We start from the raw sequence: 18357 nt of genomic DNA on the forward strand, positions 1-18357 counted from the left end.
CTCCGGTGCCCTTCCACTGTTTCGCTTCCGTTCGTAGACCAAGGTAAAGTTCGCTAACCGGAACACAACTTCTGGTTTTGCTGAGTTCGTAAACAGGGCTGTTCATAAACAGGGCTGTTCTTAAACCGAGGTACAACTGTATTTCTTCTTTCCGTAAGTCAGACTATGCAGCTTGTGACCTATGTGAAGTTCTCCAGGGTTTCAATAAACTTCTCTATGTCTGAAAGAATAGGGGCCCTAAAGATATACAGTGGTACCTCAGGTTAAGTACTTAATTTGTTCCGGAGGTCCGTACTTAACCTGAAACTGTTCTTAACCTGAAGCACCACTCTAGCTAATGGGGCCTCCTGCTGCTGCCGTGCCACTGGAGCCCGATTTCTGTTCTCATCCTGAAGCAAAGTTCTTAACCTGAAACACTATTTCTGGGTTAGCGGAGTCTGTAACCTGAAGCGGATGTAACCTGAGGTACCACTGAATGTCCTCTGTCTCCCAGCACAGATTCTTGGGCTTGTCTTCTCCTAATCCTGTGTTGAGTAGGAAATGAACATATGCTGAAGCAAAAGAGCACTACTGTTTTGTAGCAGTTTGTTCTTCCCTGTCAGGAGAAAGCCCTTACCGTTTTTATAGCACTTCTGGCTTCTAAGAAGTTAATTTTCACTTACCCAGACAGTAACCTCCAGTCTCTCAAGGGAAAGAGAGAAGGATACCTGAGACTGAGAACTCTCCTAATCTGGTGCCGAGTTGAGAAATGCTCGGTTTGGGGCAAAATTATGTTGTTCAAATACATTACATAGGGGTTGTGTTTGAAGACAAACATAATATGAAAATATACATTGATAGACACAGCACTTCAATTTTCTGGATTGTTTAATGTTTGTTGTTTGTTTGGACAATTTGCATTTAAATGAAACTATAAGCAGTTTCTAAGGCACGCGGGTGGCACTGTGGGTTAAACCACAGAGCCTAGGACTTGCCGATCAGAAGGCCGGTGGTTCGAATCCCCGCGACGGGGTGAGCTCCTGTTGCTCGGTCCCAGCTCCTGCCAACCTAGCAGTTCGAAAGCACATCAAAGTGCAAGTAGATAAATAGGTACCGCTCCGGCGGGAAGGTAAACGGCGTTTCCGTGCGCTGCTCTGGTTCGCCAGAAGCAGCTTAGTCATGCTGGCCACATGACCCGGAAGCTGTACACCAGCTCCCTCGGCCAATAAAGCGAGATGAGCGCCACAATCCCAGAGTCAGTCATGACTGGACCTAATGGTCAGGGGTCCCTTTACCTTTACCTTTACCTTTATAAGCAGTTTACAGCATAGGTTAAAAACATTTAATTAGAGAAAAATAACAGAGATTTTCTGCATTCTATAAACCACAATTAACAACCAAAGAGTATCCTCTTTGGCATGAAAATGAACATAAATGAACAAATAATAATCAGCTACAAAAATGCAAAGTATGTTCATAGTAAACAAATAAACAGATTAACTTTTGAACATATTGTAAACATCAGGAAGTAAAATATTACAAATCAAAATCAACTAGCAAGTATAAATTTCACCTTTTAAAATAGCATGATGAACAACAAAGCAAAAGAAAATCTACTCACTCTTCTGTAGCACCATGCATGAATCGGTCATACCAGGCATAGGCAAACTCCGGCCCTCCAGATGTTTGGGACTACAATTCCCGTCATCCCTGACCACTGGTTCTGTTAGCTAGGGATGATGGGAATTGTAGTCCCAAACATCTGGAGGGCTGGCGTTTGCCTATACCTGAGTCATACCATTAAATCCACTGCCCCCTATATAGCAGTAAGCACAATGGCTAAGAATAAATACCAGTCAGTTCCACTCAAGCCCAAAACTTACTATTCTGGTACACCCTCAAATCATATTGTCCACATTCTACAGGTGTTACATCCTTGATCAACAACCCCTTTGCATGACGACTTCGTGAGACCCAAGTACTAACATACAAGCAGGCAACAATACAGCAATACACTCCCTAGATAAAAGATTCATACAGGCACTACCCTGTGACTGTTTCTTGGAGGGAGCAGAATCTATCCCCAGTAGCAGGCAGGGGGTACCCTGGGGCAGGGGGTATAAAATCACATTCTCCAGCTTTCTAGCAGATTCATCTATTTCACCTAGTGGGCTGAGTCTTAAAACCTTAATAAAATCTGAAATTGCTGTTTAACAGTCTCCTCTTGTAATCTGCTGACTTGTCATTGGCAAACTTGAGGCCACCCTCGCTGTTAATTGGTACATTTTCCCACCTAGGTAATGACGAAAGATGGCCAATGGTTTGAAGACTGGAGTGAAGTGCCTTCGAACAGGCAAACCCAGATTCGGCCCACCATGTTCCCCTTAAAAGATGAAGAAAAACTTAAAGCGTTACATTTGGAGCGCTGGTGGGTATTCTTGCAGCTGATCGTTTCCATGCTCAGCATACTCTTGCAGTTCCTAGTTGATTGTAATGAGGAGATGTTTATTTCGGGGTCGTTTGTTGGTGGTCTCAGAACTGTAGACTGTGTTTTAGTTCAGGTTCATCTAAATATCAGGTTGCATCCAACTAAGTCATGCTCAGAGTAGAGCCATTGAAATTGGCGGACATGTTAATTGGATACAGTTGTGAATTATGTGCTCTGACAGCTGTAAGCACTTTTTATTTTTAAAACAGGATGTGTGCATTGGGGATGACTTCTTAAGTGGCAATGCAGAAAACCAGATCAACTTTCTTAAATCAAAAAAAGCTGTTGTTATTATTTGTTGCTACATTTATATCATCCTTTTCTGTCGCTGAGCTCAAGCTAATTAAAAATTATTCTTCATAATCATTTGGATATTTGCTTTTACGATACGTTCCTTAACCTAAAGCAGTCAAATACTGTGAAAATGTCACTGTTCTGAATTCTTTATTCAATATGTGACAGTTCAGAAAAAAATGATGGTAGAAAAACAGTTCATTTAGATTTCATTTGGTTTGATTAAAAAAAAAAACACACCAAAAAGTATAAACTTCCTTGTTCATAAACTGGACCTCAGTTTCCTTCTTTAGGTGGTGCATAGTGGTACAAAATCTGTGTCTTTATCTAGTTTCAGAATTCTGCCACATCATCAGAATACTGGAGGTTTCTTTGTAGCTGTATTAATTAAAAAATCTCCGATGCCATGGAATAAGCGTCAGCCCAAGGTAATGTTTGCTCTAGTTGGAACGGTTTTGCAACATGCTGTGAAAGAGAGGCTAGGATCCCAAGTTCCCTAGGACAAGTTTGGTGGCTCATGGAGCAACCTCTCTCACTCACCCCAGGCCACAAAGGTGAACTCTTTTTGAGAATGGATGTCAAGGGGAATTTTCAAGTGCAGTTGGTGAATTTTAAAAAACAACTCATTGAGCAGTCCAAATCTATGAACATCCTCAAAGAAATTCATTGAGACCTGGGTACTATGTTGGTTTGGGATATCTATTCAGGGTCTGCATTTGACTAAAGTGTAGCATAGGGGTGGGGAATCCTTTTCAGCCCATGAGAAGCAAATCTTCATGGACAGCCTTCTGTTGGTCAGCTGTGTCAGAGGCAAAAGAGGGCATAGAAATGTGTGCGACTCTTAGATTTGTACAGTAGACTGCCTTCTGGCCACGCATGTCAGAGGTTTCTACACATCTCTCTTATTCCAGGCCCATGTTCCAGCCAGGTGCAAGCCACAAGGGAGTGTTTAGAGCAGGGCCAGTGAGGGGCAAGCCTGATGAGAACCCCAAGAACAAGAGGCAGGTTTTCCCGTGTAGGGCTGCTTTCTCCATAATGGCGGAGTTATTATGGAGTTATCTATGCTAGATGCCTCAAAGTATCAGGAAACCTTACGTCCGTGGGCCAAAGGCCTCTTTTTCTTGGGGTTCTCTTCAGGCTCGCCCCTCATTGGCCCTGCTCTAAACACCACCAAAGAGATGTGATACTAGTGATAATTTCACTAACTAGCCAATTATGCAGCCATAACATAAATACAACTCCAGATGCATATGGCTGCATAATTGGCTAGTTAGTGAAATTGAGGCATGAAAATATGTACAGATAGAAGGTAACATGGCACCTTATGGTACCTGCTTTTCTCGTGTAGGGCTGCTTTCTCCATAATAACGGAGTTATTATGGAGTTACCTATGCTAGATGTCTCAAAGCATCACATCTCTTTGGTGTTCTGGAAAAAGGCTGGGTCTACAAAGCCCTTGTAGTTGAGCACTTGATCTTAAAATGGCAGAATGAGTACTAGCTGTCCTGGCTCTGTTTTGAAGTTGGTCCTTCAATGACAGTGAAATCATTGTATAAGAAAGTGGACGTGCAAAGACGCAGTGTTGAAGATGTGCATAATAATGCAATACATAATAATGTATTTTGGGTGGGCTGTATACTAGTGGCACAATCCAGCCAGAACTAATCAATTCTTAAGGCCCATTTATTTCAAGAGTGCCCTAGGTGTTAAGCTGAAAAAATATTTAAATCTTCTGTACTCAGGATAGCGTGGAAACATCTTTAAAGCATCTTTTGCCGTTTTAGAATGCGCATTCATGCAAATTCTGTGGATTTTGCGGTACACTTACATTCATTGATAGTTCACAGTTTTTCATTTTGCTGTATTTATTACAGTTCCTGTGAAGTTACACAGTTAGAGAATGCAGTGTGGAATGTAAAAAACACAGTAGGAATAGGAGCAAAATGCACAGGATAGGAAAAAGGAATAATATTCTATCTCATGGTTTTTGCTGCCTTTGCCCATATTTTTTTTGGGGGGGGGCTACCTCCCTTTTTTGTTTTATTTATTGCTGGCCCTCTTTAACTTACATATAAGAGGATACAAATGGATAATTTAGAATTTTCTTATTAATGCCCTCTAATAACATTTCTGGGAGCTCAGCACCAGCAGCTAGAGTAGGAGGCTGCTAAGAAACACTTTAGGAACAGAATGCACAGTGCTCGTGTCTCACTTTTTATCTAATAGGGATTACATCTTGTAAGGCCAGTAAAATGGTACATTATGACAGTCTACATAAGACATATGCATGCAGACACATGTAGCTCAAAGCACATCTGTAATTCTGTAAGACTAAAAAAACCACAGCACAGCTAAAAAGAGATCATCAGGAGGTTTGGGCTGGGTGTTCATCAGTATGCGGATGATACCCAGCTCTACCTCTCTTTTAAATCAGAACCAGTGAAGGCGGTGGAGGTCCTGTGTGAGTGTCTGGAGGCGGTTGGAGGATGGATGGCGGCTAACAGATTGAGGTTGAATCCTGACAAGACAGAAGTGCTGTTTTTGGGGGACAGGAGGCGGGCAGGTATGGAGAATTCCCTGGTCCTGAATGGGGTAACTGTGCCCCTGAAGGACCAGGTGCGCAGCCTGGGAGTCATTTTGGACTCACAGCTGTCCATGGAGGCACAGATCAAATCTGTGTCCAGGGCAGCTGTTTACCAGCTCCATCTGGTACGTAGGCTGAGACCCTATCTGCCTGCGGACTGTCTCGCCAGAGTGGTGCATGCTCTGGTTATCTCCCGCTTGGACTACTGCAATGCACTCTACGTGGGGCTACCTTTGAAGGTGACTCGGAAACTACAACTAATCCAGAATGCGGCAGCTAGACTGGTGACTGGGGGCGGCCGCCGAGACCATATAACATCGGTCTTGAAAGACCTACATTGGCTCCCAGTATGTTTCCGAGCACAATTCAAAGTGTTGGTGCTGACCTTTAAAGCCCTAAACGGCCTCAGTCCAGTATATCTGAAGGAGCGTCTCCTCCCCCATCGTTCTGCCCGGACGCTGAGGTCCAGCGCTGAGGGCCTTCTGGCGGTTCCCTCATTGCGAGAAGTAAAGCTACAGGGAACCAGGCAGAGGGCCTTCTTGGTAGTGGCGCCCACCCTGTGGAACACCCTTCCAGCAGATGTCAAAGCGATTAACAACTACCTGACATTCAGAAGACATCTTAAGGCAGCCCTGTTCAGGGAAGTTTTTAACGTGTGATATTTTATTGTATTTTTGCTTTCTATGGAAGCCGCCCAGAGTGGCTGGGGAGGCCCAGCCAGATGGGCGGGGTATAAATAATAAATTATTATTATTATTATTATTATTATTATTATTATTATTATTATTATAAAAAAAAAGAAAGAACAGAAATAGTTACCAAAGATGGAAGTGAAGTTTATCAGTGTAACTTGGTGTCCCACTCAACAGGGAGGCGGATCTGTTGTTGCTATCAAATAGAATAAAACAAAAAGTTGTACATGGTTTGTAACTCTGAATTTCAGTGCATTATGAAAAGCATAATTCCCCCGCTACTGCACTTTGGGTCTTGAATAGATATGATTTAAACAGTGGTAAGGGGAAATGCTGTATGTTGTAACGTTTGAGACCTTTTTTTTATGCATCAAGACCTGTTCCTTCTGTTTTGGAATAGCTGCAGCACCGGCTGCCAGAGAAGACAATCAGCACAGTGTCTGCCGCTGCAGAGCAGGGTTCTTTAGAAACTGCTGAAGACCATGTGGCCGTAGAAGCAAAGGATGGAGACTCCTTCGTAACTGAGACTACTGAAAACAAGAAGGATGGAGTGTGTGGGTAAGAAACTAAAATGAAGCTTGCCATTTGTCTGTATTGGTGCTTTTGCTGGTTCTCCCAGCATGTAGGGAAGCTGAAATTGCCCCATGATTTCCTCACCAGCCAGAAGCTCTTGAGATCATAGAACCACAAAGGCAGCCTTATTGAGATACAATCTCCACTCAGCCTTCTCAACACTTTGTTTTCTTGCCCTAAGCAAAACCAACCCGTGAGGGCCATTTCATAAGCATGGTTTTGATTGTGACATCCCTATGATGACTGATATGGAAGTACTTGTTTTGGAAAGTTGGTGTAACGTAATGATTAGATAGAATTACAAGGTGGAAAAGCCTTGTTTAAATTTTGTCTCTGCCATGAATTTACTAGTTGGCTGTAAGCAATATTCCTCCCAGCCCCAACCACTCTGTGTTATAATGTAAAAAAAAAAAATTCCTTCCAGTGGCACCTTAGAGACCAACTAAGTTTGGTATTGGTATGAGCTTTCGTGTGCATGCTCACTTCTTCAGATAGTGTTGTAAGGGTAACACAGTGGTACCTCAGGTTAAGTACTTAATTCGTTCCGGAGGTCTGTTCTTAACCTGAAACTGTTCTTAACTTGAAGACCACTTTAGCTAATGGGGCCTCCTGCTGCCGCTGCGCCGCTGCTGAACGATTTCTGTTCTCATCCTGAAGCAAAGTTCTTAACCCGAGGTAATATTTCTGGGTTAGCGGAGTCTGTAACCTGAAGCGTATGTAACCCGAGGTGCCACTGTAGTGGACTAGTTTTCTGTGCTATTTTAAGGATGGCTGAGAATATATATGGAATACTTTGAACACTGAACTTCCACATACTAGAGTAGTAGTATTATGTGGTTCTGTTTTTCTGAATTAGTGAATATCATAGAATCAAAGAATTGTAGAGTTGGAACTGACAGTGAGCATCATCTAGGGCAATCCCCCTCAATGCAGAAATCTCTTGTCCAGCGTGGCGCTCGAACTCATGACTGATATTAAGAGTCTCATGCACTACTGATTGAGCTATCCCGGGAGAGGATTCTAGAACTGCTGTTGAACCAATCTTTTAAAATATATTTCTGGCAGTTCTCACTCTAAGCAAAATACAGAAATCTGTTAAAATTCTTCCTGTACTGCTCAACTTGGATATATCCAGCTTTCGACATGGAGAGCTTGGCCCTCCTCTCTACTTAAAAACTGCATAGGTGGGCAGAGATAATCTCAGCAGTTGTGTGGCGATCTCTGCTCCCTTTCCAGCTCTAAGGTTGAGAGGGATGGGGGAGGATGCTGGCATTGGTATCCCTCACTGCCAAACCAGCCTTCTCTCTGAGCAGCCAAAACTGTCTGCCCCCAAATGGCAGGCTCTCCTAGTGGTGGTGGGGAGCTTCTTTGGTGGAGCAGAAGGGGGAACCCCTTGACCAGAATTTTTGCCAGTCCATCCATAAACTGTTGACCCTGGATATATCTTGTTACTTCCAGGCCTCCCCCGTCTAAAAAAATGAAGCTTTTTGGATTTAAAGAAGACCCGTTTGTGTTTCTTTCTGAAGACGATTCACTATTTTCACCAATTCAGTAAGAAAATATGTTTCATTTTTTCATACAACATAAGTATATGCTACATAGCAACCTGCATTTATTTTCCTTATTTACTACATTTCACACCCTGCACAATAATCTCTTGGTAATGTTGTGGTGCTATACTGCTGGCTTCCAGAAGATTTCACAGAATACTGCTACTGCCTTTTCTCCTACCGTCACTGGTTTTTGGATCCAGACAACAGGATCATGAGAAGAAATGAAACGACCAAGCCATTTTTAAATCTGCAGGTTCCTTTTGTAAATATGTGATCCTCACTTCACTATTTTATATTAATAAAAATTTTAAATAATACAAATTATCATAGACGTTTCATTGAGTAGCCAACAGTTCAAAGTTAAATTTATGGTGTGACATGTCAGTCAGTCCATCTTTTTGATTTTCAAGTCAGGGGTTCTAATGACATTATTTTACTTTCTGTCTACTTGGAGAAAGCACAGACACACTTAGGATTCAGTGTGCTAAATGTATTAATCCAAATATGCCTCTCCACCACAAACCAATTTAGGCTTGTGGGCCAGAGGTTCCCTTTCAGCAAGCTGAAGCCTACAAGAAATTAAGAAAGAAGTCCACTCTTGTGGTTCAGTGTGCAGACAACACGTCTTTAAAAAGAGCACAGCAAAAAAGCTGGACAACTTGGGGTTGCATTGTACACCTAGCTGTAGGGAAACGCACTCTGAACTTGCCTTGCTGTCTCACACAGTATAGCAAAGGTTTTGCTGTTGTCATGAGCGTCTAATAATTTCAACTTAGTTCCTGGCTATTTTTTGCTTACATTTTTGCATCTTTTATGCACAGTACTTTTTCTAACATCATGGTTTTTTATTACTCTCTCTGCATATTGCTTTTTTTCTTTTGAAGAGAAGCTGCCTTATTTATATTCCTCTCATGCGCACATTAAATCTTTTCTAAACTATTAATCCATTCCTTCTGTTCTGTTCATTTGAAAAAAGAAATTATGCCTCAAATCCTCAAGAAGTTGCCTTATTCTGCATGAAAGGATTATTCAGTCTCCATCCAGTATATATTTCAGCAGAATTGTTGCAAACCTATTGAAATTTCACTGATGTGTGGTCTACGTATATTATTGGCCCGATATTAACTTGCTTTAAATCTTCATAATCTATATTGAGTTAAATAATAATAATCCAGCTTCTCAAGTTACAGGTTCACAGGTGCTATGAAGGTCAATATTTATGTTTATCTTTCCAGAAAAGAGTCAGAGCTGTTAATATACCAAAAATACAGCTTAAACACCAACAATATATTAAGAACTACAGAATAATAAAACTTGAATTTGCTTGTTTGTTTATTAGGACTTTTTATGCATTGGATCCTTCCTTTCCCAAGATGAATTTATTAACTCGTACTCAGGAAGGGAAGAAAAGGCAGCTATACATGGTGTCAAAGGAAATAAGGAATGTGCTCCTGAACAACAGTGAAAAGCTGAAGGTTTGACTTGCATTTCTTAGTAAGAAAGTCGAAATAAACAATAGTCCTGGGGGTAAAAAGGTAAAGGACCCCTGACAGTTAAGTCCAGTTACGAACAAGACTGGAGTTGCAGCGCTCATCCGCAGTTTTTCCGGGTCATGTGGCCAGCATGACTAAGCTGCTTCTGGCAAAACCAGAGCAGTGCACGGAAACACCGTTTACCTTCCCTCCGGAGTGGTACCTATTTATCTACTTGCACTGTGTGCTTTTGAACTGCTAGGTTGGCAGGAGCTGGGACCGAACAACGGGAGCTCACCCCGTTGCGGGGATTCGAATGGCCAACCTTCCAGTCGGCAAGCCCTAGGCTCTGTGGTTTAGACCACAGCGCCACCCGCGTCCCAGTCCTGGGGAATAGGGATGGTGATAACTTTGACTTCTGGTTGCTGGGGTCAGAAGCTGCAGAATGCTATTTACTCCTGTCTTTCCTGTGGGCATCTGTTTGGCCAGTATGAGAAGAATGCTGGACCAGTTAGGCCTTTTGTCTGATGATCCATCATGGCTGCACTTCTCTTTCTGTCTGTCAAAGCTGTCTCCCGCCATGACGTTTAACTTGGTCCAGGTGGAGCACAGTCTTTCCCTAACAGTTCTAGTGTCAGTGAATAAGCAAACGCAGCAACTAGCTTCTTTGAAGACCAGAAATGCCGCGTTGACAACCATAGGAGAAAAGAGTGCTTTAAAAGTGTAAATTGTGCCTAGAATGTCCCATTGCTGAGGAAAATGAAGAAAGGAAGCAGATTCCTTTGGTGAGAACAGTCACTTGTTTCCAGTTCCCTTCGTCCTCTTGCTCCCCCCCCCCCCCACTTGGGCACCTAAACCTCCATATAAGCTCTCAGTTACTGCCCCTTTATGAAAGGCTGAGGTAAACTCTTCCCAACTTGGGTTCCTTATTAGGAATCAGTTATCCCCTTCTTTGTCTTTCTACATATTTTGTGAAATTCATAGTATACCATGTAAGATGCCTGTATTTCCACTTAGTGCCTTTACTGTCAAGAAAAATAGGCTATGTCCTTTTACCGATACTTATGCCTGGCAAGCGACTTCAGATGCACTATTCCATGTTGGAATGCTTAAATACTGTATTTTTTGCCCTATAGGACACACTTTTTCCCCTCCAAAAATGAAGGGGAAATGTGTGTGCGTCCTATGGGGCGAATGCAGGCTTTCGCTGAAGCCTGGAGAGCGAGAGGGGTCGGTGCGTACCGACCCCTCTCGCTCTCCAGGCTTCGCGCAGCTCTCCGCAACCCTAGGGAGCCCGGTGCGAAGTTGTGCCGGTCTCCCAAGGGTTGCGCAGAGCTGCCTGCATTCCGAAGCCTGGGGCACGGTGAAGAGCACGCCCCGGGCTTCACGCAGCTCTCTGCAAGCCTGGGGAGACCGGCACGACTTCCCGCTGGGCTCCCTAGGCTTGCGGATAGCAGCCTGTTCTGGGGGCTGGGGTCGGGGGAAGCTCGGGCTTCCCCCGCCCCCAGCCCCGCGCCTGGGGGGGAAATAAAATTTTCTTTCTTTATTCCCCCCCCCAAAAAAAAACCTAGGTGCGCCCTATGGGCCGGTGCGCCCTATAGGGCGAAAAATACGGTATGTTAATATTGTTTCTTGCTTTCTTTTCAACCCTGTTTTTAGGTTATTAACACAGGGATAAAAGTGTGGTCCCGCAATAGCGATGGGGAACAGTTTGGCTGTGCCTTCAGATTAGCGCAAGAGGTAACATCGAACGCACTACGGCTATGCTGTGAAAGTATTTTATTTATGCTATGCCTTGAAACAAAGAGTCTTTTTGTGGGTAAAGACAGGTTTATTTTGGTTTTTGCTTTTGCAGCCAACTTCATTGCATAAGGTTCATGACAATTAATTGGCAGACCTCTCTCACACCTGTGTATGTATAGAGATTGATTGATTGGTTTATTACGGCCATTGGCCCATATCTAAAAACAATACATCAAAATTTATCCATAAACAATACAATTTAAACAGTTCCAAGTTAAAACACCCCTATAAAACCAATTTTACTTCAATTAAGTAAACTATACACAATAAGCTCCCTCTATGTCAACCGCGATTCAAATCCCTCAGATTTTGGGGGATATGCGTCATAGATTCTGGCACTTATTGATGGTTCTTAAGTTTGGCTAAGCTGTCAGAGTCATACAGTGATCCATTTCTCCTCTTATGAAATAAGACATTAATCAGGTATCTAGCGACTGCAAGGGATCTACTTGAGTCTTCGTCGTTTAATAAGTATATTATTTGGGCTTCCTGAGGTCTGTCAGCTATTCTCAATAAATATGGGGCCAGAAACTTGGACCGTGAAGCCGAATGTATAGGACAACAGAAGATTATATGATATAACGATTCTATAGATCCACTTTTACAGTCACAGAGGAGTGAGATCTGTCCGTTGGAGAGTCTGTTACCCAACACATTTGATGGGAAAACATTGAATCTAGCCTTTATAAAGGCATACCTGTGCATCACCACAGATAAGGTAGTTAAATAAGATGGAAGCTTCGTTGGTGGTGTTAAGCCAAGGTTTATTGGCGAACAGGTGCCACCACCTGTCGCAATATTAAATTGTAAATCCATCTCCTCTAATTTGTGAGTTATAATTCTCTTGGCAGAAATTAAATCCAATTTTAGTAGTTCAGATGGAGATAGTCCTAAGGACACAAGTTTCCCATGTATTATTTTTGCCCAAGGGCTAGGGAAGTCGTCTCTCCAGAGACACTGTATCAAGTGGAGATTTGGAAGTTTATGCCATAATGCCAACCAGTAACAGAGGATGCATTTCCATAATGTGGTTTCTAGAGATGTAACATTTAGTTCGAGACGTATAGCAGTATTGCCTACACACCTGGGTAATTTTAGCAACCTTCTTAGCAGCTGGTTTTGGATTACCTCCAATTGGGTTAGATTAACAAAGGACCCCCATATTGGGATTGCATATGCTATTGTTGCAATCACCTTTGCCTTGAAAACTTTTAACACTGATGGAATATGGAAAGCCCCATCTGAAAAGAAAAAACGCAGTAGCGCAAAGGAAAGGGCTTTAGCTCTATTTAATACATATGCCAGATGGACCTTCCAGCCCATGTTGTGTTGGAGAAGAACTCCCAAGTATTGAAATTTAAAGACTTGGTCAATGGCTTTTCCGTCTATTCTCCAATTATAGGTTTTTCGACTCTTGGTGAAAATTAGAACTTTGGACTTGGCATGATTAATTGTAAGAAAATTTGATTTGCAGTAAGCATCAAAAATTTTCAGTGCCCTCCTAAGGCCTACTCTTGAGAAAGATAGGATCACTGCGTCATCTGCGTAGAGTAGAAGGGGGCAACGATATTGGGCAAGGCGGGGGGCATGGATCGTTTCTTGAGAATCTATCAGAGGCGCCCTCATATCACTTATAAATAGATTAAAAAGGGTCGGAGCAAGGATACATCCTTGACGGACACCTCTATTGATGGTTACTGAATTTGAGAGGTCGCCGGCCGGAGTGATTCTCACCCTTGCGGCTGATCCGTCATGCAATTTAGTTATTAGCCACAAAAGTCTTTTGTCTATTCCCCATCGTGCTAATTTTCCCCAAAGTAATCCCCTGGGGATGCTGTCAAAAGCGGCCTTTAAATCAATAAAGGCCGCACAAAGTTGGCCTCTATTTGGGGCGGAATATTTCCGGGCAATGTATGTATAGAGAAAAAAATGGTGATCAGTTCAGCTAAGTGGCTGTGAAATGCAAGGGCTACAGCTTGTGACAATCCAAAGTAAAGCTTAAAATACCAACGGGATAAGCGCATATATTTTCCCCTGTGTGTAAGTTGTCCACAGGTGGGATGTAAGCTGCTTCTAGTACTTAAAGGCAAAAGCATGGTTGCTTCCAAAAATGGTTTTGGTTTTTGCTTGTTTGCCTTCACTTGGGAGAAGACTCTGGATCTAACTCTCTTGTGCTTAAATTTATTAATCTGTTGTTGGGTGCATTGTGCACTTTTGTCGCTTTTGAGGACGGGTTTTCTGTTGTAAAGGTTTTTTCCCTGACAGGCTTATGAACATTTCTGTAGTTCCATTGTAGGTCTCCACATGTATAGTATAGGCTTTCCCTTGTATTTTTTCCTATCCCATAAAATTGGAACCTGACAAATGTGCATTACCTCCCTGATACTGTTATACTCAAAGTGCAGGGGCTGAAAATTTTGGGTATATTCTGCTTTCATATGTTTTAACATTCAATTGACCAGGAAGCGATTATCAGTTCAGTGCAAGTTTTCTTTCACAACAGTGAACTGATTTGGGGGTGGAGGGAGGAAGAATGAATTGACTATTTTTTTATTTAGATATAATGGTCCAAATACCAAAAACATGCATTTAAAGGGGGTGTTTATTGGTGCTGGTGGGTGGTTGTTGTTGTGTTGGACCAGTAAAATGACCAAGCCTATTCGTGTAAGAAAGCAAGGACTGCATTTTAAAAATAGGTTTTCTATTTTACATCCAGGGGATATATACACTCTATCCCTTCATTAATGCAAGGATTGTAAATGCCAGCATAGAAGATGTTAAAGTGCTGCTGACAGAAGAAAACCCATTCTTAAGTAAACTTAGTAATGAGGTGCGCAATCAAGTCAAAGGAATGGGTAAGTATTCACTTCTGAGGATATCCAATCCTGGTTCATTCTTTTCTCACAGTGGTAAAAAGAATCATGTGCAGAAGGAAATATACTAACTATTAAGCTCTGACTGCTCCTGAGCTCCATAGTAATAGTAGTAATAGTTACTCCCTAATAGTAGTAATAAGGTCCAGTCGCGGACGACTCTGGCGTTGCGGCGCTCATCTCACTTTATTGGCCGAGGGAGCCGGCGTACAGCTTCCGAGTCATGCGGCCAGCATGACTAAGCCACTTCTGGCGAACCAGAGCAGCGCACAGAAACGCCGTTTACCTTCCCGCCCGAGTGGTACCTATTTATCTACTTGCACTTTGACGTGCTTTCAAACTGCTAGGTTGGCAGGAGCAGGGACCAAGCAACGGGAGCTCACCCCATCGCGGGGATTTGAACCGCCGACCTTCTGATCGGCAAGTCCTATGCTCTGTGGTTTAACCCACAGCGCCACCCGCGTCCCCTGAGAGTAGTAGTAATAGTAATAGCAGTAATAGTTACTCTCTAATTTTAACTTTGAAGAACAGAGCTTTCTAATAAGCAGTTACTTATCAATCAACACAGACTGAATATCAAGAGTATACAAGCTTCAGGTGTGTAGTAGGACTTACCTTTGGTCTGGATCAAGCCCATTCTGTTTCCTTTATTTGTACTTTCTTATGTTTATGGCCTTTTTTCCATTATGGAACCCATGGCAGTGATTCCCAAGCATGTGATTGGTCACCCATCCAGCCCCTAACTAGATCCAGGCCTGCTTAGCTTCAACAAGGTGGTAGCCCTCAGGCACTGACCTAGTGGCCAACGCAATCAGCTTCGCTAAGTTAGTTGCACTTAGTTCCCATTGAAACCAGTGGGACACCATAGTCACATCCTAACTTGAATCCGACTGGTTGAATCCAGATGTTGTCTTTGGCTGCCTGCCTCACTCTGTTCCCATTAAATAGATGGTGGCATGGGGTGAGATTGGAGCAGGTCCTGATGTTGTCTAATAAAGCATATGCTCTTTTTTGCAGCTATGGGGAGCATAGTCCTGCAGTATGAGCCAGATCCAACGTAAGTAACTGCGCTGTTTCATTGTGTGTGCTCACATGTGCACATACAGACGCACTTCTAAGTTTGACTGATTTCAGGTTAACTTTCCTTCCATTGAAATTGGTGGAAATAAAAGCATGCAACAAACAGCAGCTGCTTCCGTATGGCAGCACTTAACCGGGCTTTCGGGAAACTGAAGCCTTTATGCCCCTGTGTTCTTAACTCTAATAAAACCTGTGAAGGCCACATCTCAGAGCTATTGTACCTTTAAAGCAGAGCTTTCCACATGTGTTGCAACACGTTGGTGTGTCGGCTGCAGTGCGTAGGTAGTCTTGCTAACGCTCCCCATCCCGGGGCTGGAAAGCGGTTAGTGTACAGTGGTGCCCCGCAAGACGAACGCCTCGCAAGACGGAAAACCCGCTAGACGAAAGGGTTTTCCGTTTTGGAGGTGCTTCACAAAACGAATTTCCCTATGGGCTTGCTTCACAAGACGAAAATGTCTTGCGAGTTCCTGCGGGGTTTTTTTCCTCCCCCCCCCTTTTTCTAAGCCGCTAAGCCGCTTATCAGCTGATCCGCTAAGCCGCTAAAAGCCGCTAATAGCGCTAATCCGCTAAGCCGTCAATGGGCTTGCTTCGCAAGACGAAAAAACCGCTAGACGAAGAGAATCGCGGAACGGATTCTTTTCGTCTTGCGAGGCACCACTGTAATCTCCAGTTTGCTAATAAAACTGAATTACTGTGCTGTGAAATGAAGAGTTTGGAAAGCTCTGCTTTAAACGACAGAAGGGAGGACCTGGTCATCTGCCTTCTCCGTTTTCCTGTTTCTCTAAAGAATTTTACAAAACCATCAGCAAACACCTAAATCTTTTTTTAAAAGTTGAAATATAACAGACAATGTGATTTCCCAATGAGGCGTCTAGTAATGCAGGTTGATGCTCCCACCACTTAGGAAGGCAAGGAGTATTTGACCAAACCTGTACAATGCAGCCTCGCCCTGGAGGCTCTTTCCCAGTTCATTCCCTGCCTTTACCCAGGGCAGGAGCTTTTTCATCGCTCTTCTTACTTTCACGTCTGACTTTAGGTAAAGGTAAAGGGACCCCTGACCATTAGGTCCGGTCGTGGCCGACTCTGGGGTTGCGGCGCTCATCTCGCTTTATTGGCCGAGGGAGCCGGCGTACAGCTTCCGGGTCATGTGGCCAGCATGACTAAGCCGCTTCTGGTGAACCAGAGTAGCGCACAGGAACACCGTTTACCTTCCCGCCGAAGCGGTACCTATTTATCTACTTGCACTTTGATGTGCTTTCGAACTGCTAGGTTGGCAGAAGCAATGGGAGCTCACCCCGTTGCAGGGATTCAAACCGCCGACCTTCTGATTGGCAAGTCCTAGGCTCTGTGGTTTAACCCACAGTGCCACCCGCGTCCCTCATGTCTGACTTTACCTCTTGGCAGTCTTTTCCTTCAGCTTTCAACTTCCTTAGCTGTTTCCTTCAATTTATTTATTTTCATCCTCCCCTTTTAGCCTTGAAGGCAATTAATTAAAGAGGTACGCAAGCAGGGGGGGAAACTACGTTTAAAATAACACACATTGTACCGGGTCAGGCCACTGGACCATCTAGCTGTATATACCTTGCTCTGACTGGCATATGTTCTCCAAGATCCCAGGGAGAGAGTTTTCCCATTGTTGTTGCCACAGATCCTTTTTAACTGGAAGTGCTGAGATTTTGACCTGTGATCATCTCCATGGCAAAACATGTGGTCTACCACTGAGCTGTGCCATTGCTCTGATTAAAGTACTTTAAAAACCAGCCAGCAGTATTGTTTAAAACTACTAATACATCTCATTGACGTGGCAGCGGAATTTACAATTACAGTGGTGCCTCGCAAGACGAAATTAATCCGTTCCGCGAGTCTCTTCGTCTAGCGGTTTTTTCGTCTTGCGAAGCAAGCCCATTGACGGATTAGCGGATTAGCGCTATTAGCGGCTTAGCGGATCAGCTGATAAGCGGCTTAGCGGCTTAGAAAAAGGGGGGGAAAGGGGAAAAACCCTGCAGGAACTCGCAAGACATTTTCGTCTTGCGAAGCAAGCCCATAGGGAAATTCGTTTTGCGAAGCGCCTCCAAAACAGAAAACCCTTTCGTCTAGCGGGTTTTCCGTCTTGCGAGGCATTCGTCTTGCGGGGCACCACTGTAACCGAGAAAGCAGTAGCCCACAGAAACTGTGTCGTTGAATTAATTTTCAATATATGTATATTTTTAATGCTGGTGATCTCTTGTTTTTGCAGCAAGCCAGATAGTCTTCAGTGTTCAATTGTGCTTTGTGGCTGGCTGGGAAAGACTTCCCTTCGTGCCTTCGTGGCCAAGAATGAGAGGTTGCATTACCTGAGAATGATGGGGGTTGAGGTGTTCAAAGCAAAGAGAAAAGAAGAAGATGTAGAACGTAAAACAGAAGAAGAAGATGCAGAAGGTAAAACAGCCATAGACACCGCAGGGCAGGTGCTGGAAGAAATGGACTTGGGATGCACAGCTAAGGAAAACAGTCAGTTACCTGAACAAATTAAAGATGAACTGAATGGGCAACCTGCAATGGAACCCATAGAAGCTAAGCTAGTAGAAAGCCTTTCTTCCAGTGTCAAAAATGAGAGCACCAAAAATATAGAAAGCAAAGATAATGTTGACCTTAGTGATAAAAATGTCTAATGGGATAACTTTCATTGACTGTCCATGTGCATTGTTCTAGATATTTATGCTCCGGCTAAGCATCTGCAAACACATTTTTAATAAGAGGGTATTTCAGGTTTTATGGGGGGTGTTGTATGGGAATCATTTTACAAGAGTTTCCTTACGTTTTATTTTTAAAATATAAATGGTTTTCATATTTACTTCTTGTACCATGTAAATTCCATGATGCTTATAATTTTGGTGGGTCTGTTGCTGGCAGTGGACTGCACCGCTAAAATGACATCTGTCAACATCAATATTAAATTTACTGCTAAGTGGCTATAACTTGTAAAA

At 43.2% G+C, this 18357-nt stretch overlaps 1 protein-coding gene and 1 long non-coding RNA gene across 3 annotated transcripts in view; both read left to right on the top strand.

The window, feature by feature from the left end:
- NSUN2 (NOP2/Sun RNA methyltransferase 2) overlaps positions 1-18357 on the top strand; it is a 39867-nt gene extending 21510 nt beyond the window's left edge. The window contains exons 11-19 of one of the 2 annotated variants that reach the window (XM_079983520.1): positions 2277-2407; positions 3093-3189; positions 6438-6595; positions 8069-8161; positions 9503-9638; positions 11295-11375; positions 14155-14293; positions 15329-15368; positions 17628-18357. In XM_079983520.1, coding sequence (XP_079839646.1) covers positions 2277-2407; positions 3093-3189; positions 6438-6595; positions 8069-8161; positions 9503-9638; positions 11295-11375; positions 14155-14293; positions 15329-15368; positions 17628-18042 — 1290 coding nt within the window. In that variant the 3' untranslated portion in view covers positions 18043-18357. Of the gene's footprint in view, positions 1-2276; positions 2408-3092; positions 3190-6437; positions 6596-8068; positions 8162-9502; positions 9639-11294; positions 11376-14154; positions 14294-15309; positions 15369-17627 lie in introns of both variants that reach the window. The other variant, XM_079983521.1, reaches the window with a different exon arrangement.
- On the top strand, positions 3196-5119 carry LOC307220071. Its single transcript, XR_013840684.1, has 2 exons — positions 3196-3449; positions 3561-5119. It is a non-coding gene; the product is annotated as an uncharacterized lncRNA (long non-coding RNA).

The sequence above is a fragment of the Podarcis cretensis genome (assembly GCF_951804945.1).
Source record: "Podarcis cretensis genome assembly, chromosome: 7".
Classification (NCBI taxonomy): Eukaryota; Metazoa; Chordata; class Lepidosauria; order Squamata; family Lacertidae; genus Podarcis; species Podarcis cretensis.